The sequence below is a fragment of the Haliotis rubra genome, unplaced genomic scaffold (assembly GCF_003918875.1).
Source record: "Haliotis rubra isolate DU_JTF1 unplaced genomic scaffold, ASM391887v1 Scf31, whole genome shotgun sequence".
Taxonomy (NCBI): domain Eukaryota; kingdom Metazoa; phylum Mollusca; class Gastropoda; order Lepetellida; family Haliotidae; genus Haliotis; species Haliotis rubra.
In genome coordinates, this window is record NW_025766980.1 from 8,657 (window position 1) to 35,379 (window position 26,723).

Below are 26,723 nucleotides of genomic sequence, written 5' to 3' on the forward strand. Positions count from 1 at the left end.
TCCGAGACCCCTATGCTGTTGTGGTGACTCCATGTTAGATGGGCCCCTGACCCCTATGTCTGTTGTGGTGACTCCATGTTAGATGGGCCCCTGACCCCTATGTCTGTTGTGGTGACTCCATGTTAGATGGGCCCCTGACCCCTGTCTGTTGTGGTGACTCCATGTTAGATGGGCCCCTGACCCCTATGTCTGTTGTGTGGTGACTCCATGTTAGATGGGCCCCTGACCCCTATGTCTGTTGTGTGTGACTCCATGTTAGATGGGCCCCTGACCCCTATGTCTGTTGTGGTGACTCCATGTTAGATGGGCCCCTCTGACCCCCCCTATGCTTGTTGTGGTGACTCCATGTTAGATGGGCCCCTGACCCCTATGCTTGTTGTGGTGACTCCATGTTAGATGGGCCCCTGACCCCTATGTCTGTTGTGGTGACTCCATGTTAGATGGGCCCCTGACCCCTATGCTTGTTTGGTGACTCCATGTTAGATGGGCCCCTGACCCCTATGTCTGTTGTTGTGGTGACTCCATGTTAGAGATGGGCCCCTGACCCCTATGCTTGTGTGGTGACTCCATGTTAGATGGGCCCCTGACCCCTATGCTTGTTGTGGTGACTCCATGTTAGATGGGCCCCTGACCCCTATGTCTGTTGTGGTGACTCCATGTTAGATGGGCCCCTGACCCCTATGCTTGTTGTGGTGACTCCATGTTAGATGGGCCCCTGACCCCTATGTCTGTTGTGGTGACTCCATGTTAGATGGGCCCCTGACCCCTATGCTTGTTGTGGTGACTCCATGTTAGATGGGCCCCTGACCCCTATGTCTGTTGTGGTGACTCCATGTTAGATGGGCCCCTGACCCCTATGCCTGTTGTGGTGACTCCATGTTAGATGGGCCCTGACCCCTATGTCTGTTGTGGTGACTCCATGTTAGATGGGCCCCTGACCCCTATGCCTGTTGTGGTGACTCCATGTTAGATGGGTCCTGTTGACCCTGTTATGTCTGTTGTTGTTGTGACTCCATGTTAGATGGGACCCCTGACCCCTATGCTTTGTTGTCGTGACTCCATGTTAGATGGGCCCCTGACCCCTATGTCTGTTGTGCGGGAAACCAAAAGGATTAGGCGTCAAACAACATCTGGAATATTCCATTGTTTTTGTTGAACGCCGCATTATAATATTCCAGCTATATGATGGTGGTCTGTCTAGAGATTGACATCATGAGCATCGATCGATGTATGCAATTTTGATATGATGACATGTGACAACCAAGTCAGGGAGCCTGACCACCCGATCCCGTTAGTCGCCTTTTACGACAAGCATGGGTAGATCGATGTAAGAATCTGCATCGAAACGTCGCTTAAGGCAATAAACAAGAAGTTGTCATCCATAAAGTTGTATGTTTCATTTTTGACTCACCAACTTCTAGAATGCCGATCAAACAATTAGTATTGTTGCTCATATTGCATGCTTAGGTTGACATCCATAAATTCACCCTTTCACGTGGCACACTTCCAAATGCCCTTCAAAGACAAGTGGTTTACTGTTCTGGTACTGTACAGTACAGAAACGCATGTCTTGAATATTGAGTGAGTGAGTTAAAAGTTTACGTCGCATCGACATTATTTCAGCTTCTGCCATATAGCGACGAGACCATATCTCTACATATATAAGTCCGTTGTACAGGTCATATTCAAAGAAAGATGACCGATCACTGATTGAATACACATGCACAGATTGCAACGATTGTTGCATGACTTGTCGATGTCCTACTGTCCCATCAAACGGTCGATGTTTATATACTGCACCATCAAATGGTCGATGTACCGCCCCATCAAACGGTCGGTGCACTGTCCCATCAAGACAAGCATCGGTTGCTGAGACCACTGCTTATCACATTATTCATAGAAAGGCTTTCACTGGTTTCTTTGGTACGTGTCTCTGACCACGACACATTTGCATGGTCCCCTTTTACGACCAGCACAGGTTGTCGCGGGCTTATTCCCATAGGGTCAGTGTGTGAACATGGACACTACTGAAATTACTGTTTGTGTGTTTGTTTTTAACGATTTACTCAACAATATTTCAGGTTCATGGCGGGGACCTGCCGATAATGGAGTCTGGATCTGATAAACCAGTGATAGCTTATTAGCCGAATATGTTTTAGTAACTGTCATATATTAGGAATATAATAATTTGGTGAGTCACACAATTGTGCTACTGGAAAATTGGTCTGTTCGTAAATTTTAAGTTAGACGTTAGTTTCTGGACTCTTTTTGGGTTTAGGGATTAAACAGCGAAACAGGCCCCTTCGACGGGGAGCAGTCATTATGTTATTATGATATGCTTCAAAAATATATGGCTATTAACAATTTAAAAGCCCTTTCTTGCATTAAACCATTGTACTGTGGTTTATGTTATTAGAAGTGATTAATTGTATTAACATTTGCATAATTGTTTTCTGGTGAATTGGAAATGTGAAGAGTCGATAAAGAATGCTCCCTCGCACCTACCGGAAGTTCGTCATTGCCAAGGAGATTGTACACAAGCTCATCGCATCGCATCTTCTTGTCATTTTGATTCAATACATCGGTATGATTTCTTGATATTTTGAGATAATAGCACCTGCATTGTTTTCTTAATTGAAGATGCATTAATTTGGATGCGTAATGACTGATGCCTTTGATCCTAGTAATGATCAATGCATTATCGATAATTTTCTCACACCATTAGCATCACTGACACTGTCATCATCACTTCATTAGGCCAACGATGACCATTACAATCACGGAAACCTGTCTTAAGTGTTTTTTATAATTCTCATTTTTGTACAAGCAATGGAAATTCAAATACAAGAGCGGTGTCTGGATTACCGAACAAGAAGTAATTTCCGTATCTGTACTTTTCTCAAAATCATTCTCGTGACAACAACTTCTATGAGTATAGTTTGAGAGCGGAATTTCGTTTTCCAGCAAACATATCTTTTGACATCTTGAAAAAGACTAACAGGACAAATTTATGGATACCAGTACTTGATTATTATAATATTTCATTGCCACAGAAAGATTTAAATTTGGTTGGGTTACCTACGTAGCTGAGATAGACAGCGAGAAGGCATGTTTATTTTATCATTAATAAACATGATAAATATGTAGTGGTATAGTGATCTTAAAACTTCCAATCAATAACGCCTCTAGTTCTATTTCAAAGAAAATCTAAAAAGAGAACAAGGACAAATAATTCCATGTAAGGGAGGTAATCCTGACGATGTTACTTGGTGGGGATCTTGTAATGAAAACAAACATAAACAGGAGGACCTAGCTTTGTTTTTATAATAAGACTTGTTTTGTTCCAGACAGTGTGTCGGTGCACTGTGTAGGATGACGTGACCCAGAAGCAACAGTGCCATCATGGTTGAACAATATCAAGAGCAATACATGCTGGATCTCCTGCAGGACTTGAGGACCTCCAAACTCTACACAGATCTCCACAATGCAGCGCAGGTCTGCAGTATTACCTGTGTCAACAATAACTGTAACATAGTATTTGATTGTGTATGTTGTCAGATAGAACAAACTCTCTTTTAGGTTTTCATGACTGCTCTGGGCTTAATAGAGATGTTAATGCAGGTTTAAGAAAATGATTCATTTTGATTTCTCTTGAATGGGAGATAATTTCTATCCAAGAATATTCTTGGAATAAATAACATGTGACTCTAGTGTATGTGATGCAATAAATGACGCCTGCGTCATATGAGGTTTTTACTCCAACATTAATCTGCCATGCCCTGATACAACTGGAATATCATTCAAAGCTGCTTTAAGCTCAACCGATTTACTGAAATATTCTTTAGAAATATATTAATGTGAAAGTGTGAACATTTTAGTTCCTTTTTGACAAGTTTTACTTAAATTTTCTAAAAATGGCCACATAGATTTGTTTTGCTTTCAATTCAGCATCAGTTCTAAGCTTTCCTTTTTTCAGAAATTTAGGTTTAGCAATATATTTATTCTTTTCACAGACAGAAGCAGCCAAGGCAAGTCTCCGTATCTCAGACTTGAAAAAGGGTGTACAAGCTGGACTTGTACAGTCAGGTACTGAAGGGTTGTGCTCAACTAGTGTATGTAGGAGATTGCTGTTACATTTAGTGCTTAATGAAACTGTCACTCTCTGTTATTATGCCAATAAGCAATAAGTAGTGATACAAATCTGAGCTAACAGACTCATATAAAGGGGCCCTTGAACTAATGAACTTGCTATGATTGCCAATTTGACTCCCCATTTTGAGCAAAGAATTCTAAGCAATAGTCAAGTCAATCAGTTAATGCATGTCAGAACTGCACATGCATTTGAACTCCCCTATGTCCATAAGTGTATTTGAACTATGACATTGTTGACCACACTATTAAATCTTGTGATATCACCATGGAAACACCATTGTTTGGAGAAATTTATTGCTATTCATTAGCAGTTATTTTATCCAAACACGAGCTGAATTTGACGTTCTGGTGATTTCAATGATTGCATTGTTCGCGCTATATTGGGGGTGTATTTGCGCGATCGGAGAGCACAAGCAGTTTCATCAGCAGGGCAGATGCCCAGTCACTATCGTGAGAAGTTTTATTAACAGTTGAAATCCGGAAGTTAAGTTATATAGAAAGCAAACAAACATCAATAATATTTACCTGAGATCGTTGATATTATACCACTTCAGATGCAAAATCAATTGCCTTTCTAACAAAAAATAGCAAACGAAAATTCAGTAAGATCAGTCACCTGCTAGTAACAGGCAATATATAAATAGGAAGCCACGTGATCACAACAATCCCTCGCAGTGCGGAGCAAAACGTATGGCTCATCGTCGAATACCCATACAAAATCCCTGCATGTGGTGAGCGGCAATAGTTTTGCCGATACGATGTCATCGACACTATTTTTGTAGGAAACACTTGATATTTTGGGGTGAAATAAATGAATTTATCCTTTATCACTCAAGGTTAGTAAAATAAAAACTTTAAATGATATTACAGATAAAAATTATGTTTTTGTCTTACATCGTCAAAAAAACCTGACAACAGGATATATGTTCTCCTGAACCATAGACATGTTTATCAGAATGTGTGTAATTCCTGATGGGATCATCTCATAACAAGAACAGGTAGGAGGATAGACAAATATATGTGCATCTGCTGACTAACAAAGAAACAGAATCACAGATTAACATAATCCGGGATTCATACCCACAAAAAGGTGGCTGGCAAACCCCAAGGGACGCAACTCTGCACAGTTAGCCATCCTCATTATGGAAAAAGTAAACTTAAAATCCTACAGTCCTGAAAACAGTATTTGCCACTTTAAGTTGGCAAGAAATGAGTCATCTTGTTTTGTTCTTGTTGTTCCCAGGCTGGGACAGACGACTGCGCAATGCTGTATGTAAGTACATACAGACCCACCCCAAGGCCTCTCAGCCGCATACCCCCCCAGAACAGACCAAGGAACCCTTGGCTCACCTCAGGAAGGCACAGGTAGTCACCACAACTCAAAGTACTTGGAGAGATTTGTATCAGGTTCTGTTATTGTCAAATATTGTGTTAGATTTTATCTACATATTTTGTGTACCTGTGAAGATCCGGGTTAGAATTGGTCTTCAGCAACTCATGCTTGTCGTAAAAGCTGATTAACAGGATTGGGTGGTCAGGCTGGCAGACTTCTTTGACACATGTCATCGTATCCCAGTTGCGTAGGTGAATGCTCATGCTGTTGATCACTGGATTGTGGTCTAGACTCTATTATTTGCAGGCAGCTGGAATATTGCTGAGTGCAGCATTTAACAACAAACCATCCAACTACATATTTTGTTATGCGGTCTTTTACCTTCAAGTATTATATCATCAGACAGACAGCACTGAAACATCAAGTCAAATAGGATTTGTGTCATGTTATTTGGTTACTGTAGCCAAGTAATGCTCTGAAGCCAGATGCTAGATTTTCAAGCTTAGTCCTAGTGTATGATGAAGTAAGATATGATAGGAGAGGTGTTAACATGGTCGTTGTTTTCATGACAGCAAGCGTGGGAGAAGAAAATTCTGAAGAGCCTGAACAGTATGTGCACAGAGCTGAATATTCCACTTGCTAGAAGGGTAAGGGTGACTGCTGCTTATGATGATGATCATGGAAATGATGATGATGATTCCATACTTCCTGTTGACTTTGGGGCATGCTTAAGACACATGCAGAAGATTCTATTTTATGACAGAGAAAATGTGTGCATAAATTTCTTAAATGGATAGTCATTTGCAGTGTTCATAGATGTGTGTCTTTAGTCTTCCTAGTTCGGATGTGAAAGATAACACAGTAGGATCAAAAGTTGTTTTTGTATGACCTGGAATTGGATGCCCTGAGATGTGTCGTGATAGTACTTGTGACAGTGATGATGATTTTTATTCAGAAGCATGTACAATATGAATGACCCCCCTAAAATTTACGTACAAAGTAAGTGACCCTTCCCTGCATATCATGTACAAAATCAATGACCCCCCTCCCCTTTCCATAATTTTCAAGCATAATTTTTAGATATTTGTAAGTACAAAATGGCTGACCAGGAGTTGTAATTAGAATTGCTGATATGTATTTTTTATCAGCGCCCAGAGCGAGAGCAGCGTGAGATGTCATCCCGCTGGACCGAACTTGGTACTGATGGTCCAGGTAATTATTGTGAGTAGACATCTTGGATCTCAGCATGCTGGTTGCCGTGACTGTGTGCCACAGGTTGAAGTGAAGCAAGTGTAGGGATTGCTAAAGATAGACACAGTCAACTAGAGCTGAGTTGATGAAGCGTATGGTGCATCTGGTAGTAAAATGAGTGTAGACTCGGGACTGTGTAACTAAGCATGGACAGATAGACACAGTCAACTAGAGCTGAGTTGATGAAGCGTATGGTGCATCTGGTAGTGAAATAAGTGTAGACTCGGGACTGTGTAACTCAGCATGGACAAATAGACACAGTCAACTAGAGCTGAGTTGATGAAGCGTATGGTGCATCTGGTAGTGAAATAAGTGTAGACCTGGGACTGTGTAACTACAGCATGGACAGATAGACACAGTCAACTAGAGCTGAGTTGATGAAGCGTATGGTGCATCTTGTAGTGAATCATGTATAGACCTGGGACTGTGTAGCTACAGCATGGACAGAGAGACACAGTCAACTAAAGCTGATTTGATGAAGCGTATGGTACATCTGGTAGTGAAATGTGTTGACTCGGGACTGTGTAACTCAGCATGGACAGATAGACACAGTCAACTAGAGCTGAGTTGATGAAGCGTATGGTGCATCTTGTAGTGAATCATGTATAGACCTGGGACTGTGTAGCTCAGAATGGACAGAGAGACACAGTCAACTAAAGCTGAGTTGATGAAGCGTATGGTACATCTGGTAGTGAAATAAGTGTAGACTCAGCATGGACAATTTGTGTTTCCCCCACCATCCAGAGTTACCTCCCCTAGCATGCATGTGCGGTTAGTCAGAAGGACCCCTGCCCCAAATCTTTATTTCTTCTGCTGTCACTCCTACTGTCATTTCTGTATTGTTAACATCAAGAAATCCGACCTGGTACCCACCCAGGATCTGGTTTACTTCGAAACAAGATTCACAACACATGAGGGTCTTGTTTCTCTCTTTTATCAAGGTACAGGAGAAGGTGTTTTTGTTTGTCTCTTGTCCCCTGGCTAGAACATGGCACCAACTGCTGGGTCACATGTCGTCAACCATAAATGTGGTGTGGCATGCTCGGTTGAGGATGTGCCCTATACAGCAGGCATGTCCTCATATTGCCTACACCCCAATTCGCCTACACCTCTATCAAAACAAATTTATGGATGAGTGCAGATATCACAATCACCTTCATCCCTTTAAGATATAATGAACTCTTCCAACAAGACAACAGCAATAACTCACAAAAAGGAATGCGTAACCGTGTGGCAATATGAGGAAAGTGAATCATTTATGGGTTAGTGGACACTTCCATTTTACATAACATGGGTGTGGAAGTAAACTTTTGTAATTAGTGTAGGCCAAATGGGGTGTTGGCGAATGAGGCGTAGGCAATATGCGGGCAAACCCTACAGCAAGCTTTGGCAAGTCAGTGGGCTCTCTCAGGAGATCTTGAGAAGGTACTTGTAGTCCTGGAGTGGTTAGTTCTTTATCTCCAGAGGTGGATAGATGTCAGGAATCTTTCCAAGAGATCCCTTTGGTTATCACAGCTCTGGCTCAAACAGGATGCATACCTCACCAGCTGAGCGGAATTCCTGCAGCAGTTGTAGACACAATTCTGGCCTCAAGACGGGATTTGACAAATGTTTGGTGGAAGGATAGGTGGGCCCACTATGTGTGCTTGTGTGCACATAAGGGGGAATTCCAGATCCCTTTTCTGCTCAATTAGTCCAGGTATTGGTATTTCTTCAGTACTAATTTGGAAAAGGATTCAGCAGCCCTGACCATTTGAGGGTAGTTCATTCAATGGTGCTCTTCTAGGGCAGCACCCTATAGGGCAGCACTTCTTGTCTGGCAAAAGGGTCAGGGACATTCATGTGATGTCTGCCTATTCTGGCACAGACAGTGACAATGTGACAATCCAACCTATCAAACTTCCTACCCATACCCAGCCTTTCACAGTCCTTTGAGAGTTTACCTGTTGGATGTCCGTATTGCCCGCAAAGTCTACATCACACAAACTACTGGGATCTGCAAGATTTCCCATTTGTTTTGAGGGTTGTGAACGCTATATGATCATTAGGGACCGTTTATAATTTATGGCTAGGGGGAGTGATGATGATTGTTATGGAGAAGCATGTACAATGTGAATGACCCCCCCTAAAATTTATGTACAAAATCAATGACCCCCCCTCAGCTTCCCATAATTTCTAAGCATAATTTTAAACATGCTTTTATGTACAAAATTGCAGACCCCTAGTATGTGTATACAAAATTGATGATCCCCCATAGCTCCCCAGAACAAAATGGGTGACCCCCTAAAAATCATCATTTACCAACCCCCACCCCCAGCCATGAATTATGAATTGTCCCTTAACATGTCTTAAGATGGAAATTGCTACGAATCCTTTACATGTCACCACCTGTCATTCAGCGTGACCTGGTAAGTGTAATGACGAGTCAACGCTATACTTTTTGCTATTTTGTTTTTTTGTACGCTGACAGAATTTCCTCTGCCCCAAATCTTTATTTCTAGTCTTCTTTGGGGTAGGACCTCCGATCTCCAAGCTATTCTGATAAGCATGAGGAATAATGATTTGGGGCAGGGGGTGCTCCTGGGTACCCATGCATGCGTGGTAGGGGAGGTAACTCATGGTGGTGGTGTTTGGGGGTAGGTGGGTGGATGGATGTAGATCAGAAAACAAAAAGTTCTTATTTGTACAGTATTTTTTTTGTAAAACACAAAAAATGCCTAATTGTACCCTCATGACTACTGATACAAGTGATACAAGTTTTGATACTAAGAATTATAGTACAAACTCATTATCATTATTACATTCTCACAGATATTTTATCCTGCTGTTTCAGCATGGTATCAACACCTGAAATGGTGCTCTGTTGTAGTCGTATTTGTGTTTCAACTGATTTTCTTTCACTCCCGATTGGGAGTCAGTGAGTGAGTTTTGTTTTAGATCGCACTCAGCAATATTCCAGCTATATGGCGGCGGTCTGTAAATAATCGAGTCTGGACCAAACAATCCAGTGGTCAACAGCATGAGCATCGATCTGAGCAATTGGGAACCGGTGACATGTGTCAACCAAGCCAGCGAGCCCAATCCTGTTAGTCGCCTCTTACGACAAGCATGGGTTACTGAAGATTAATATTCTAATCCGGACCTTCACGGGTACACTCCGATTGGAATTTCCAAATAGAAATGCGAAATATATGAAGTGGATTCATTTTAGATCTGAATCCATCTGATTAGCACAAGAATGTGCTCAACTTATATTTGGATTGGATGGTCAGTGTTCACTCTGGGTTTACCTGAAGTGACAGCTTGAGTGGTGTTCCCAGATCTTATGGAGGCGGTGGCATAGCCTTGTGGTTAAAACGGTCGCTTGTCACGCTGAAGACCCGGTTTCGATTCCCCACATGGGTACAATGTGTGAAGCCCATTTCTGGTGTCCCCGGCCGTGATATTGCTGGAATATTGCTGAAAGCGATGTAAAACTAAAACTCACTCGCTCACTCACTCAGACCTTATGCAGAGATCGTCACGATATGGCTGAAATATCGACTGTGTGATGGAAAATATTACTCAGTCAGAGAGATATCACATCAAAGCATTTGATCTGAATAAGATTGGATTAACTCAGGTCAGATCATCCACGTAGTGGATTTAGTTATTTAGTTAATCTTATGTGTACAGTGGCCATTAGACCATTGTGATCACAGTGACCACTGTTAGGGTGAAGCTAGGAACGATGGTCAGATGCTGCACCAAGACTTGCTATGTAACTGTAGTAATGGTGGTTGTGTTCACTGTGAATTGCAGTGAAACGATCGAGTGGAGTTGTTTGAATTGTGCACCCATTGCTAAACTAACTGAAGAAAATCACACCCTGATATATGAATATATCTATCTATACAATCCGTACAGTCCATAACAACAGCAGTGGGAGAGTTTGCTCATGGATGCTTCTCCAATTACAGGTTTAGCTGTGTCATGCTCTACCTCAGTCCCCTATTCACTTAAAATGGATTCTTCCATCCTGTTCCCAAATTTGTTCTTTCTAATTTACTCTTGGTTAATTCAACATCAATTCTCTCTATGATATGTGATCTATATGTAGCTCATGATATAATTTGAATGTGTGAAAGGTTATGATGTTTCACGATATGCACCAATTTGTTGAAAATTGCACCGTTCTGTTTGATTAAAATGTTGCAGCCTTTCTCAAAGACATTTTCAACCCTGCCATTTTGTCAGCCTGTACACAAACTAATGTCCTTCTTTTTTGCGAGTGTCTTGTGTAAATTGAATGTAAAACCCAGTGGGTTAAATGGATCTGGGCCTCCTTTCACAAATCAAAGCACTTAGGTGATCGTAAGTCACTAAGGTAACCTTAGTGCAATGTTAAAGAATGGGAGTTAAGGTTAACCTTAGTAAAGGTTGCTTCATTAAAGGATAGAGGCGATGGAGCCTAGTGGTCAAAGCGTTAACCTTAGTAAAGGACCGGGTTGCTTCATTAAAGGATACTCTTGTTCACAGAAAATGTCAGTACATATTCCTAAAGTGGTATAATCCCAAGTCCTGTTGCAGTAGGTATGACTGACGTTAAGGCTTTGGAGAGGTGACTTCTATTCACCAACAATAGTACAAGGATGAAAAATTGTTACATGGTGTTCATGCTTACATTTACTTCATTGCATTTATTACAGGGTTAAATTGCAATGTAAGATTACTTCTGAATGTAATCACTAAATCTTTTAATACTAAAACAAATTTGTCAAAATATGGTTGTAGATTTGTTTTGTTTACTGTTCGTATTGACCCTGCACAGATCTGAGTCAGATTCGTCCGGTGTATGCACCCAAAGATTTCCTGGAGGTTGTCATCAGTCTCCAGAACCCCAACTATCAGACAAGTCCAGCACCAAGGTAGGAGGACCTCACACTGTAGAATTAAGATGTTTCATGGTCCTTTCGTCCAGACCAAGTTTCATTTTAATGACTTTATTGTTGCAACAGTAATAAAAATACAACCTAATGTGTTGTATGTTTTAGTTTGTGTACAAAGAACAGATCAACTTGAAACACTTGAAATATTTATTTGGAAAATGATACTTGTGTTTTTGACAACAAATATTCTTGTCCAACTCCATTTTATGATTAGGTGAAATTAGAAAATCACCACTAGAATAAAATAGTGAATAACAAATATCAATCTTTATTATGCTGATAATTATGCAATGAATGATCTTTTGGTATCTTGAGATGTTGGATTGTTTTTGAGATCATCTATGTTGAATTTTCAGCCTAGGCTTTTTAAACAAACAAATATAAAATGAGAGTTCTCATATGCTTCAACATTTATTTCACTGCATGGTTGCTTTTATGTTCTAAAATGTAAACTGAGCTTTGTTTGATCACAAAGCTTTGTCTGAAACATTCAGAAATAACAACCCCTCAGTATACACACATTGTTGATACACATGCAGGGTTTTGATATCAATAAACACCATGAACATCTTGTTGTATCATGGTTACAGTTTACTGTTACAGTCCCTTGGAGTATTTCTATCGACTTATAACAAATTCATATGTTGCATCAATTATGGCTCATCTAAAATACCCCTTCAGGTTTATACAAGCAGATGCATTAATGCTGAAACATTCTACTATCACTGTCTGGTTTTTGTTTCAGTTTCTACAACTTTTGGGGCATTATTCAAATTCCATTAAAAGTGAAGGAAATAAATGAACTGGTGAGTGACGGTTTGACAAAGTCCAAATTATTTTCATCCTAAATACTGATCTCAACTTACATAATAGTTGGTTTCCAAGCAAGAAAGACTTCATACATTACCAGTTATGACTAGGGTCATTGTACAACACCACACCATCAGGTAGTGGGTCATTGCACCCATGCTTGTCCAGGCTCAGTATCTTCAGGCATTTCTTCAGGTATATGGTTTACATTCATAGAATATCCCACACGGAATATATTCTTTACATACATAGTACAGGTAATTTTCAGTTTCATGCACAGGGAGAATTAACAGACAGCATTTGTTTCACCATAATAGTGATGAGCGTGGCATTTATCTAGAGGATGAAAAAATCAGTTTGCATGATAGCGGAGGACAGTATTCAATACAAGTCATGCAAGTTAATTTGCTACTTGTAGTTGAACAATATGTTTTGGGGAACATTTGATGAAGTTGTGAGTGTTCAACCAGGATGTTGTCTACATGTTTGTTTGCATGATAGCATAAGGCTGAACCCAGTAGTAAGTAGTCATAATGACACAACTTAATTCTTGGTTGGTAAGGTACACAATATGAACAATGGCAGTTGGAACAAGTTAATGGTCAACTGAATTCTATTTCTGTCTTGTACATATTTTCAAGCTTGTTACTGCCTCACCTGGTGATAGTTGATATTTGCCTCACCTGGTGACTGTTGATATTTGCCTCACCTGGTGACTGTTGATATTTGCCTCACCTGGTGACTGTTGATATTTGCCTCACCTGGTGACTGTTGATATTTGCCTCACCTGGTGATAGTTGATATTTGCCTCATGTGGTGACTGTTGATATTTGCTTCACCTGATATTTATTTGCTCACCTGGTGATAGTTGATATTTGCTGGTGACTGTTGATATTTGCCTCACCTGGTCATTGTTGATATTTGCCTCACCTGGTGACTGTTGATATTTACCTGGTCTTGTTGATATTTTGCCTGGTGACCGTTGATATTTGCCACCTGGTGACCTGGTCATTGTTGATATTTGCCTCACCTGGTCATTGTTGATATTTACCTCACCTGGTGACTGTTGATATTTACCTCACCTGGTGACCGTTGATATTTGCCTCACCTGGTCATTGTTGATATTTGCCTCACCTGGTCATTGTTGCCTCTGACAGAGACTGCAGTACAGCGACATGTCCATCAACCAGTGTCAGACCGGAGTGGACGACTACACTGACATCCCTGTGGAACTGTTTGAGCAGGACAGAGTCAAACTTGGCAAAACTGGTAAGCAATGTATGAAATGTGCATAACTGAGTCAAACTTGGCAAAAGTGGTAAGCAAAAATGTATGAAATGTGCTTAACTAAGTCAAACTGGGCAAAACTGGTAAGCGATGTATGAAATGTGCTTAACTGAGTCAAACTAGGCAAAACTGGTGAGCAATGTATGAAATGCAGAAATAGAGTTCTTCATACCCATCCTGCAGGACGTCCAGGTTAGAACGGGTCATCAGAGCCCTGTGCTTTCAAAGTCAGCAGTCTAACCCACTCAGCCACCATAGCTTCCACAAAAATTGATGCCAGACAGCTGGTAGTCTAGATCATGTACTTTGTGTGCTAGTGATGAGGTGCCTCACTCTCAGAGTGCGGGTTGGACTCCCAGAAGATACTCAACCCCTAACAGTACTAAAATCTGTGCTTTACTGAGAATGTGTAATCCCAAATCTAACACATGTTGTATGCATATCTACGTTTGAGCTTCAGTTTTAACAACTGACAGTATTTTGCTTTGCCTCCATATCTTGTGTTTCTGAATATTTGATGATGTGAGTATTTCTGCCTGTGTACAGTGATCAAAGCCAACCACGGACCTATAGCACAGGAGTATGCAAAGAAAGGCTGCCCTGTCAGTTTGCGGGGCGAGCTGTGGTGTCAGATGTTGGTGGTTGAGGTGGATGATGTGGTAAGTGGATTATAATAGCAGCCAAAATGGTGCGTCATCACTGTTGTTAAACAGAAAGGATATTTGAGGCAGTTTTACTAAGGCAATAAGATGTGATAACACTGATTTTTCATGAATTCATTCTCGGTGTGTTTCCTATATTTCCAACATTCTACTTGTAGATTAAGTCACACTCTTTCAAATTATCTTCCTCATACTGATTCTCATATTCAGTCATACTTAAGACACACACAATTCCCAAAATTCCCAATTTTGACCTGTGTATCATAAACCTTTTTTGCTTAAAGAGCATGAAACAAAATTAAACATAAATGTTTTAACATAACTACTTTCTACATCTATGTATATGACCCTTTACAAGTTACTTTTACTACGATTTGGCAGGTTTATCTTTTGTTTTTTCTGCCCTGTCAAATAATATATATAAAATACCTGAAATCACGTTTTTAATTGTTAAAGGGTAAGTGTTTGTTTCACCCAGAGATAAATTGTGGATTGTGAATTATTCTGAAACAAATTCAATAGTTGCATCGTAAATCTTTCTTGAAAGAAATGTAAATGCTTGATCAAGCATGATTACTGTAATCTAATGGCTCATAGAAGTGAATGGTGTTTGCATTATGGTGGGTGTTTTCACGATTCTCTCCTTGTAGGATGTGCTGTACTATGACCAACTGAAGGCCAATGTGCTGCAGCATGACCTGCTAGTGGACAACTTGTTATATAAGGTAAGTCTGGTGTGTAGGTCAGTCTGGGTGGACAACTTGTTATATAAGGTAAGTCTGATGTGTAGGTCAGTCATACCTGCTAGTGGACAACTTGTTATATAAGGTAAGTCTGATGTGAAGGTCAGTCATACCTGCTAGTGGACAACTTGTTATATAAGGTAAGTCTGGTGTGTAGGTCGGTCACCTGATAGTGGACAACTTGTTATATAAGGTAAGTCTGGTGTGTAGGTCAGTCATACCTGCTAGTGGACAACTTGTTATATAAGGTAAGTCTGATGTGTAGGTCAGTCACCTGATAGTGGACAACTTGTTATATAAGGTAAGTCTGGTGTGTAGGTCAGTCACCTTATAGTGGACAACTTGTTATATAAGGTAAGTCTGGTATGTAGGTGAGTCAGACCTGCTAGTGGACAACTTGTTATATAAGGTAAGTCTGGTGTGCAGGTGAGTCAGACCTGCTAGTGGACAACGTGTTATATAAGGTAAGTCTGGTGTGTAGGTCAGTCAGACCTGCTAGTGGACAACTTGTTATATAAGGTAAGTCTGGTGTGTAGGTCGGTCTGACCTGCTAGTGGACAACTTGTTATATAAGGTAAGTCTGGTGTGTAGGTGAGTCAGACCTGCTAGTGGACAACTTGTTATATAAGGTAAGTCTTGTATGTAGGTCAGTCTGCCCTGCTAGTGGACAACTTGTTATATAAGGTAAGTCTGGTGTGTAGGTCAGTCTGACCTTTTAGTAATCTTTTGGTATGTTATATTCCTGTGTGATAATCCCTGTGTACTGATGTATTACACTAAGTCTTTTGGTATGTTATATTCCTGTGTGATTATCCCTGTATACTGATGTATTACACTAAGTCTTTTGGTATGTTATGTTCCTGTGTGATTATCCCTGTATACTGATGTATTACACTAAGTCTTTTGGTATGTTATATTCCTGTGTGATTATCCCTGTATACTGATGTATTACACTAAGTGTTTTGGTATGTTATGTTCCTGTGTGATTATCCCTGTATACTGATGTATTACACTAAGTCTTTTGGTATGTTATGTTCCTGTGTGATTATCCCTGTATACTGATGTACTACACTAAGTTGTTTGGTATGTTATATTCCTGTGTGATTATCCCTGTATACTGATGTATTACACTAAGTGTTTTGGTATGTTATATTCCTGTGTGATTATCCCTGTATACTGTTATATAACACTAAGTCTTTTGGTATGTTATGTTCCTGTGTGATTATCCCTGTATACTGATGTATTGCACTAAGTCTGTTGGTATGTTATATTCCTGTGTGATTATCCCTGTGTACTGATGTATTGCACTTAGTCTGTTGGTATGTTATATTCCTGTGTGATTATTCCTATGTACTGATGTATTACACTAAGTCTTTGGTATGTTATATTCCTGTGTGATTATCCCTGTATACTGTTGTATAACACTAAGGCTTTTGGTATGTTATGTTCCTGTGTGATTATCCCTGTATACTGATGTATTACACTAAGTTGTTTGGTATGTTATGTTCCTGTGTGATTATCCCTGTATACTGATGTATTACACTAAGTCTTTTGGTATGTTATGTTCCTGTGTGATTATTCCTATGTACTGAAGTATTACAGTAAGTCTTTTGGTATGTTATGTCCCTGTGTGATTATCCCTGTATACTGTTGTATAACACTAAGTCTTTTGGTATGTTATGTCCCTGTGTGATTATTCCTATGTACTGATGTATTACACTAAGTCTTTGGTATGTTATATTCCTGTGTGATTATCCCTGTATACTGTTGTATAACACTAAGTCTTTTGGTATGTTATGTTCCTGTGTGATTATCCCTGTATACTGTTGTATAACACTAAGTCTTTGGTATGTTATGTTCCTGTGTGATTATCCCTGTATACTGATGTATTGCACTTAGTCTGTTGGTATGTTATATTCCTGTGTGATTATTCCTATGTACTGTTGTATAACACTAAGTCTTTTGGTATGTTATGTTCCTGTGTGATTATCCCTGTGTACTGATGTATTGCACTTAGTCTGTTGGTATGTTATTTTCCTGTGTGATTATTCCTATGTACTGTTGTATAACACTAAGTCTTTTGGTATGTTATGTTCCTGTGTGATTATCCCTGTGTACTGATGTATTGCACTTAGTCTGTTGGTTTGTTATATTCCTGTGTGATTATTCCTATGTACTGTTGTATAACACTAAGTCTTTTGGTATGTTATGTTCCTGTGTGATTATCCCTGTATACTGATGTATTGCACTAAGTCTTTTGGTATGTTATATTCCTGTGTGATTATCCCTGTGTACTGATGTATTGCACTTAGTCTGTTGGTATGTTATGTTCCTGTGTGATTATCCCTGTATACTGATGTATTACACTAAGTTGTTTGGTAAGTTATGTTCCTGTGTGATTATTCCTATGTATTGATTGATTACATTCTGTGTTTCAGGATGTGAAACTTACAGCTACAAATGATGACCAGTATTTTGTTTTTGAGGATTTCCTGTACCAGGCATGTAGCACACAGTTACTTGAGACCATTTGACACTTTGAAAGTGAACCACTAACAGTGTTGATGTTTGCTCTCTCTGCATGTTCCATGTAATATTGTTGTGTCATTGATCTGGACGAAAAGGTCCATGGTAAAAGTTGGAAATTGTTAACAATATTCACACATAATCTTCTTAAAGATGTTCTGTGATGGATTCATAGGAATGACACAGTTGAAGATCAGTGTTTCTAAAAGTGTATAGTATATTATTATTTGATGCAATATATAAATGAAAACAAGAAGAAACTATTTTGCAGTTAGTTGATAAGTGAGGTAATGCTCAAGGTTTTGCTGGCAAGGTCACTGCTTCCTGACTGCTTTGTATGTCAACCAAATCTTCAGGGACATGTTATATGTCCCAGTCGGACATGTTATATGTCCCAGTCCACCCAGCTGTGAATGGGTACCTCGCAATATTTCGATGTGCCTTGTGGCAGCAAGAGTTGTATGATCACCAGGAAGTTGAGATTGATATTAAGATGCCGTTGAGATTGACATCCAATGATCGAGGGCAAAAATACCAGCGCCTTGAGCATGCACTATTGCGTGGATATGTGAGCTATATAAATATCCAGTAATATATCTGATTTTGCCATCCACGAAGCAACATTTGTTATCAGGAAATAATGTTTGTTCAATAAATCTAGCCAGGAAATATACACTGAACTTGGCACTTTTTATAAAATGATTCCCTCGTAAAACTTCTCCATCCCAAAACTGCTTCACGTTGCTCCCTGCAGGTGCTGTTGCCGTTTTCCCGAGATACTCATGTCCTGAAGCACTTCCAGCAGAGCAGTGCCACTCCCCCAAAGTCGTATATCCGGGGAAAGCTAGGGATTGAGGAATTTGCTGTCTTCTACCCTCCTAATGGAGTCATCCCCTTCCATGGCTTTGCCATGTATGGTATGCCGTTCATTAACACTACTCTGCAGATATGCTTGCATTTTCATCTAAGTTTTATTCTCCAACTAATCAGTGATTGTGATATCTGTTTTATTGTCTCATCTGTACTTCAGCATCTCGGGCATTTCATCATGTCCTGTGTTTGAGTGTCTCCTTTATGTTTCGGTGTGTCTTTCTCCGTTTCCCCAATTCTCCTAATTTTTCAATTTCTCCTTCCCTGTTGTTTCAGTGTCTCCTCTGTGCTTCTTGTACAAGGAGCCAGTCAAGCTGTACTATGTCTTCCGGGAGCTCTACATGCAGTACTTCTTCCGTTTGCACAGTGTCTCCTCCCATCCAGAGGTAAGACTGCTTCTACACTTTGTTAATATTGAACATTGTCTTTGTTATTAGACCATATATATCAGTGTGATTCTACTTTGTATCTCGCCCCCAGCCCTTTTTAGCATTGCTGACTTGTACTGGCATTTAAAGTATCACTGTAGAACTAGAGAAATAGGTGCTTTTTGAATATTTCATTTCAGTGTGTACACATGTATAGCAATGCAGTCTGTTGTATACATGTTTATCTTATGCCTGGAGAGTACAACCCTTTAGTCCTAAGCACAATATTGCACAAATTTAGATCCGACTAGTGATCAGGCTAAGTAGCTTGAATCATTGTATGCCATCACACCCAGGTGTTGATTTTGTGTACAGGGTATCGTGGGGCTGAGTCAACTGTTTGAAAAGCTGCTACAAGAACAAGAACCACAACTCTTCTACCACCTCAAGTCTGTTGGCTGTCAGCCGTGAGTCATACCCGTGTCTTCAAATTGTCTTTAACAAGAACAGTCACAACAAGTCAGGTTTTCATAGGTCGCTGTTTTTATTTTACACATTCCATAGCAGATTTCTGTAAATAATCCAGCAGCATTTGTTTCCCACACTAGGCTTCTTAACAGCACAGGGGCAGTGGGGTAGCCTAATGGTTAAAGCATTGGCTCGTCACGCCGAAGACCCGGGTTCGAATCCCCACATGGGCACAATGTGTGAAGCCCATTTCTGCTGTCCCCCGCCGTGATGTTGCTGAAATATTGCTAAAAGCGGCGTAAAACCAAACTCAGTCAGTCAGTCAGTCTTAACAGCACTGAGTATTCCATCTAATTGTACTGGATATAGAGCTAAAAATGTCTAGACTGCATTAACAACAAAGTGAATATTCATTATTTACACATTTGATTCCTTTTCGAGGGATCACATCACCATTTATTTATTTAGGTAAAGAACTAGTTGCAGAAATGGTGCAAGCTCTGCAGTATTTCTGCCAGAGTAATTGATCTGTAGATCACTAGGAGTTCTGTATTTTCAACTGGAGATAGTGGACATGGTCAATCCATGAGGAACTTACCCACTGTTTTATTCACCTGCACTCACATTTGCACTAATTATTCTTCAACTCACTATAGATGCCCGCAGCAAAAGAACACAAAAGTGTTGTTAAAGTATTTCATCATAAGTCTGAGCCTTGTGGCTGTACTCTCCCCATGATATCATATTGAAGTGTATTGGGGCATGACTCTGCTGTACCTAGTGGGGATTCCTGGACAGAATATGTCCACAGCACCAGATACAGCCAACATTTACAGTCCGTTTGAGTCAGAAACGGACCGATGAATTGAAGATTTGATCATTGTACAAAATTGCCACATAAATATAAATAGTACACATGTTTATCATTTACTAATACCCAACAGCTTCCTTATATTTGAAAATTTTCCGGACTCCACCAAAAAAGTTCTTTAAGAAACTATCATTAAAATTTTGACACAGTTCACTATTTGTTACGAGGGAGGAGTGCAGAGAAAGGGACAGCCAGGTGTTAGAGAAGCACGTGCACAAGTGCCCACCAAGTTATTGATTCATTAGCCTGTGCTGTGCCGTCTCCATCCTTTCTCGCACACCTGGCTGTCCCTATCTCTGCACTCCTCCCTCGTAACAAATAGTGAACTGTGTCAAAATTTTAATGATAGTTTCTAAAAGATCTTTTTTGGTGGAGTCCGGAAAATTTTCAAATATAAGAAAGCTGTTGGGTATTAGTAAATGATGAACATGTGTACTATTTATATTTATGTGGCAATTTTTTACAATGATCAGATTTGCAATTCATCGGTCCGTTTCTGACTCAAACGGACTGTAATGGGGTACACTGTTATGACTCTTCTGTGGTTTTTCCTGTATCATGGATAGTGGCCTTCAGGCCAAGGTGATATAGTTGGGATATGGCTAATAGTATCATCATAAACTGACTCCTTCATTTCTTTATGGTGGTGTGAAGTGAAGGCCGCATTGCATTCAAGGGAAGTAACTCTTTCAGCCTTGTTTGCAGAGATTCAATAGCCGCACCTGACATACAATAATACTATTGTATAGTAATTGACTGGCATGATCATGGTGATAGTGAGAGGTCAGTGTGTCAGAGTCTGTTGACTGCTGTTACCTACCAGCACAGCGGTACTTCACAGGTGTCTCCAACTGCTATTGTTGTTCACTGATCTCTGTCCAGGCTGTCTGGAAATAAAGGGCCAAGATCTGTTTCTTAAATTCCTGGAAACAAATAATTTGCCCTCAAGTTTTACACAGATGTACAATAGTCAACATGACAAGCGTGAGTGTATTGTATAGCAGTGGATACCACGACATACAATGTATGCCTGTTGTAATTGTATTTACACCAGCCCAACATCCTGGCATTTGTTACCTTAAAAAGACTTTTATAAATGCTTTCATTTTTCAGACTGAAAATATCGTTCAAGTGGATGATGAGAGCATTTTCTGGTTTCCTGGCCAGTGAGCAGGTCTTGCTGCTGTGGGACAGGATCCTGGCATACCGTTCCTTGGAAATACTGCCTGGTACTGGGGACTCATTCACACCTGTTTTTGTCTATTATAAAAATATTTTTCATTCTTTCCTGCCATTAATGATATTTTTGCTTGCTCATTTGCGTGTTCATTTGTTGTTCTTAATGTTATCTTGAAGCAATTGTGGTTAAGATTTACTGATATGAAGGGAGACAACTTCTCCAGCTATATTTCATCCTGGTTTCTAGAATAGGCAGTGTCGCTTAGTGTAAAGATGCCATAAAACATACTTTACTGTATGTTGTTTTGTTAGCTTCATGTTGTATGAGTTCAGCTTTTTCAGTTGTTTGTTGATGTGTGTTGTTTTTGCATATGGATTTTATTGATACGACAAAACATGTTTGAGTATCATGAAAAAACTGGCGGCAACATGTCATAGAGTGGATTGAAAGAACGCTTGCAAAATCAAACTCATCCCTCAACATAATATCCCAGACTGCATTGATTCTTGCAATATAACACATGGGATTGGAATCTTTTTTCATTCCTAGTGGGTTTTTATAGAGAGATGTTTGATAGTGGGACATTGCATTACTTTAGTCAATACTTCATGTTCCATAAAAGCCATATTTCTGAATGGTTGCTTGGCATGGCAAGAGTAAACTCAAAGGAAGCTAACAGAACATTTGCACCAAATATTAAGATGTCTTCAGTTACACAGCAATGCTAATATATATTTTAATGCATATAGCCAGGTTGCCTGAATCACTCAACATCAATGGACAAAATTGTCTGAGCCATCAGTCTTCATTCTCTACTGGTTTCAGTTACTGTAGGCGATTCTGTTTTAAAATAAATTCCGGTGCAGATGTTCTGTTTGAATTAAACCATGTGCAGATTTTTGGTTAGAATTAATGCAAGTGCCGTTTTTTGGTTAGATTTACTGCTGGTTCCAATTTTGCTTAGAACTAATGCTGGAGCAGATGTTTGTATAATTAATGCTGGTGCACATTTTTAATGACATTGCCGATTTTGGTAAGAATTATTACCGGTGCCGAATTGTGGTTAGAATAAGTGCCTGTGCCGATTTTAGGTTAGAATGAATACCTGTGCTTATTATTGGTTGGGATTTATATCTGTGCAGATTCTTGGTCAGAATTAATACATGTGCAGATTGTTAGTTAGAATTGATGCCTATATGGGTCTTTGTTTAGAATTAGTCTGTAGCGACCTATGTTAGTCATAACAGGTGACCAGAAGGATCAGGTGGTCAGACAGTGACTTGGTTGATGGAATGAATCATTGTTCCAGGCTACAAGCTGCCAACATATAGATGGAATATTGCTCAGAACAGCAGAAAGCAAACACTAATCAAACCAGTGTTAACTCAGTATTCCCTGGAATTCACAATATCAAAACCCAGGAGCATAATTCAGGAACAAAAATATTGGAATCCAAATAGCATTTGATACTGTCAGGTAATGATTCAGTGTGTTCGGTGACCTTCCATCTGTCTCATGACCAGTGGAAATCTTTGCTTGTTTCAGTGTTATCCGTGGCCATCTTCTCGTTCCGTAAGACGAACCTGATGAAGGTGCAGACATTTAATGCTGCTGAGGTAGGTGTTGCTTGTAGATGTCTGGATTGACCTTTATCATTGGGAGACGGTTTTGTTTCCTTTTTCCAATAATATCTTGCGACATTTTGTTTGAGGTCCTATTAAAGTGTTAATGTCAGTCTGTGAGCTCTATTGACAGTGATTGAGATGTGGAATGATTGTGGTTTTAGTTCACCTTGCTATCGTTAATAAATAACATCTTCAAATACAATTTACATATGTGTATAGACGTGTATTATGTTGAATATGAAGGCCCTGTGATGGAAAAAGTTGTAGTACAAATGGTATGGTGTCAGTCCCAGGTGTGTATTATATGGAAGATGAAAGCCCTACATTGGAGATACCCTTGTATAGTGAGTGAGTGAGTGAGTTTGGTTTTACACCGCTTTTAGCAATATTCCAGCATTATCCCGGGGCGGGACACCTGACACTCTAAGTAGAAATGGTATCGTCTCAATCCTAAATGGTATCTGCTGTGTATTATATTGAGTATAGAGACTCTTCTATGGAGGTACTCTTGGTACAAGTGGTATCGTCTCAATCCTACATGGTATCTAAATGTGTATTTTATTGAGTATAGAGACACTTCTATGGAGGTACTCTTGGTACAAGTGGTATCGTCTCAATCCTAAATGGTATCTAAATGTGTATTTTATTGAGTATAGAGACCTTTTCTATGGAGGTATTCTTGGTACAAGTGGTATCGTCTCAATCCTAAATGGTATCTGCTGTGTATTTTATTGAGTATAGAGACTCTTCTATGGAGGTACTCTTGGTACAAGTGGTTTCGTCTCAATCCTAAATGGTATTTGCTGTGTATTATATTGAGTATAAAGACCCTACTATGGAGGTACTCTTGGTACAAGTGGTTTCGTCTCAATCCTAAATGGTATTTGCTGTGTATTATATTGAGTATAAAGACCCTACTATGGAGGTAATCTTGGTACAAGTGGTTTCATCTCAATCCTAAATGGTATTTGCTGTGTATTATATTGAGTATAAAGACCCTACTATGGAGGTAATCTTGGTACAAGTGGTCTCGTCTCAATCCTAAATGGTATCTGCTGTGTATTATATTGAGTATTAAGACCCTACCATGGAGGTACTCTTGGTACAAGTGGTATCGTCTCAATCCTAAATAGCCTTTATTATCAAGATTGATTAAAAGATATTCTGTAAAAGGTTGGTTGGTTCAGGCTAACATCTCTGGATCTTTCCTTTCCCTTTGAATATGTTCGTCAATTTGACAAGTGCCAATTGTGCACATATTATATTGGGAACTTTATGACCACGTGACATATGTTCCTTCTGAGAGCTGCAGGATTAATGGCACTCAATCACATGGAGTTCTTACCAGCCTTTTATCTATGATAAAAAGGTATGTGAGAAGAAAGTTTGTTGTGTCAGGTGAGCTACAGAGCCATCTTTGCGTAAAGATGAGAGGGAAGGAGTTGGTCGTTATTTGTGAGCAGGCTGATCATAAAATGTGGCAAGGGTTGTTTGAAAATAGAATGATGTAGGCTGTCATAAACCTGATCAAACGATACACCAGATTGACAACTTTAGAAGAAGCCACTTCAAACTTCTTGTTCAGAGCCTCTCATCCATAACAAGTCTCCTGTTTGGTGGCCAGAATCAGTGCCACACTTGTGGTAGACAATGATTTTGGTGAGTGATATGTAGTATTTCTGCTATATTTGTCTATATTTCAGGCGGTCCTGGCAGATCTGACGACATTGCAAGTTGTCCCACTCATCCAGCTTAGTCTTTTCTCTCAGTGATCAGCAGACAATCCCAGCTTGGCTCACTCCTGCCTTTAGGAAATGACTAACGGCAGTTTTGTCTCAGCACAAGATAGCCTTATCGCAATGTGAATATTTAGACAACAACCCCCAATTTATAAGGTATCTCAGATTAACTGTCACAGATTAGCAAACCAACGTGAATACATGAAGTAAGCCTCAAGGCCCTTTTGATGTCTTATAGCATTGATATTTCATAAATCTGAGTATCCTGGCTATATGTATGTATATAGCCCATTGCTTTTAAGAGAGAGAATGAAGAATACAGATGAAATGTCATCTTAGAACGAAAACCTAAATGCTGTTGACTGTTGACAGGTGATCACACGGATTCAAGTGTCCAATTATCATTTTGATTTGTCATACTGTACATGTGCAGGTATCAGAAGGCTATCACACTGAGTGTTTCTATCGGAGGTCTTCTGTACGATAATGTTACCAGTTGGTGAGGGATGTTCAAGGCTCAGCTGGTTGGAGGACAAGTGTAGCCACATTGATACAGTTGTTTCCGTGTAATATATTGAGAAAAATTCAATTATCACTAGTTGCTACTACTGCCAGTGTGAAAGATTGAAGCATGCAGAGACGCATATAAGAATCATTAATTATTCTGTGGTGACAGTTACAATGAAACGACATGGTTTTGAAGCGATTGAATCAAGGAATGAATGAATGAACAAATGAATGAACGAATGATTGAACCAACAAACAAACAAACAAACAAGCCAACGAATGAATGATGGTAGACATCTATAGGCAGTCTGACAAAAGTGAACATGGGAACTAAAACAAATTATTCCTTCACCATAAAGCTGTAGTCCAGTGGAGCTTGACTATTGTTATGGCTTCATTGTCAGTATGAGTCAAGAAGGATGAGGTTCGATAAAGGTTCTTTAGGTCCACAGGAAATGTCAGAATTCTAAAGTTTAATATCTGGACTTTGTTGAACATGAAAAAGGATGTAAAGGTTGAAATATAAGAAAATATGGCAAAAAGAATGAAAAAACTCGCAGCTACCAAGATGAGGACCTGATTGTACACATTATGTGAGAATCACACACAACTAGCAGACATTCAAGATATGTGTGTTAGACCAGAAACACCAAAAATTATTACTTGGACATGCTCATTATGACAACTAGTTAATTTTAGACCCCCATATTTATGAGGTTGGTTTTTTGGACCACCTCCATGGTCCAATGTATAGAACATCTACCTTGAGAAAGGGAGGTTCTGGATTTGATCTTGTGGACATCATGGCAAAAGATGGTGGTTCTTGTGATCCTTTCTGGCATTCAGCATTAGTGGGATAAAGCAATGGGACAGTGTGTGGGGTATCCATGTTGAACTATGTCACAATATTGCAGGGGTCCATCACTAAGAAACTAGCCTTTGGTCCAGAGTATTACTAATGGCTCCACAAAACATGTGCCTGCAGGTCTGTTTGATAGTGAACTATATTGAAAGCAACAATAATCCCGTTTCACCTGCTATCCGAAGCCTCTCTTAAATTCTGTTTGGAGCTGTTGTATTGACAGGGGGATGCAGTTTCAAACAGGGATGAGGAACTTGATACAACACATTTTAAGGAGGATTGATAGCACTTGGGAAGACCACTGTACAAAGGGGTACACACCTTGGTAGTTAGAAATACCATAATGCCCAAATACCAAATGTTTGATTCTGCGTGTACATCTGTGCATTTGTATGGTTGGCTGTGTTGAGAAACTGACATGTAATGAAGATGTAAATATATAATTTAGATATTTATTGATGCTTTTGATATTTGTTTTTGTCTTTACTGAATAAAGTTAAAAAGGTCACATCCTAGTGAACATTTTTAATAAGGAAACAAA

The 26,723-nt window shown here is 39.7% G+C and overlaps 1 protein-coding gene across 3 annotated transcripts; it reads left to right on the forward strand.

Annotated features, from left to right (window-relative positions):
• The first annotated feature begins 2,496 nt into the window (after nt 1-2,496).
• LOC124283071 (TBC1 domain family member 19-like) lies at nt 2,497-26,723 on the forward strand. 3 transcript variants are annotated; one of them, XM_046719088.1, is made up of 18 exons: nt 2,497-2,584; nt 3,348-3,495; nt 4,014-4,086; nt 5,396-5,517; nt 6,058-6,132; nt 6,634-6,706; nt 11,547-11,643; nt 12,410-12,470; nt 13,632-13,743; nt 14,308-14,420; nt 15,074-15,148; nt 17,605-17,667; nt 18,447-18,609; nt 18,839-18,948; nt 19,306-19,397; nt 21,383-21,498; nt 22,995-23,065; nt 24,778-26,723. In XM_046719088.1, the coding sequence occupies exons 2-18, from the start codon at nt 3,403-3,405 to the stop codon at nt 24,844-24,846; spliced, it is 1,578 nt and encodes a 525-aa protein (XP_046575044.1). In that variant the 5' UTR covers nt 2,497-2,584; nt 3,348-3,402; the 3' UTR covers nt 24,847-26,723. The 3 variants fall into 3 exon arrangements, with proteins under 3 accessions (XP_046575044.1, XP_046575047.1, XP_046575046.1); XM_046719091.1 differs by having other exon boundaries at nt 6,634-6,697; XM_046719090.1 differs by having other exon boundaries at nt 2,515-2,584; nt 3,352-3,495.

Coding starts and splice junctions, on each gene's coding strand:
- LOC124283071 (XM_046719088.1), top strand. CDS start 3,403: ATGGTTGAACAATATCAAGAGCAATACATGCTGGATCTCCTGCAGGAC. Junction 6,133..6,633: donor ATATTCCACTTGCTAGAAGG/GTAAGGGTGACT, acceptor ATTTTTTATCAG/CGCCCAGAGCGAGAGCAGCG. Junction 17,668..18,446: donor TTGAGGATTTCCTGTACCAG/GCATGTAGCACA, acceptor TGCTCCCTGCAG/GTGCTGTTGCCGTTTTCCCG.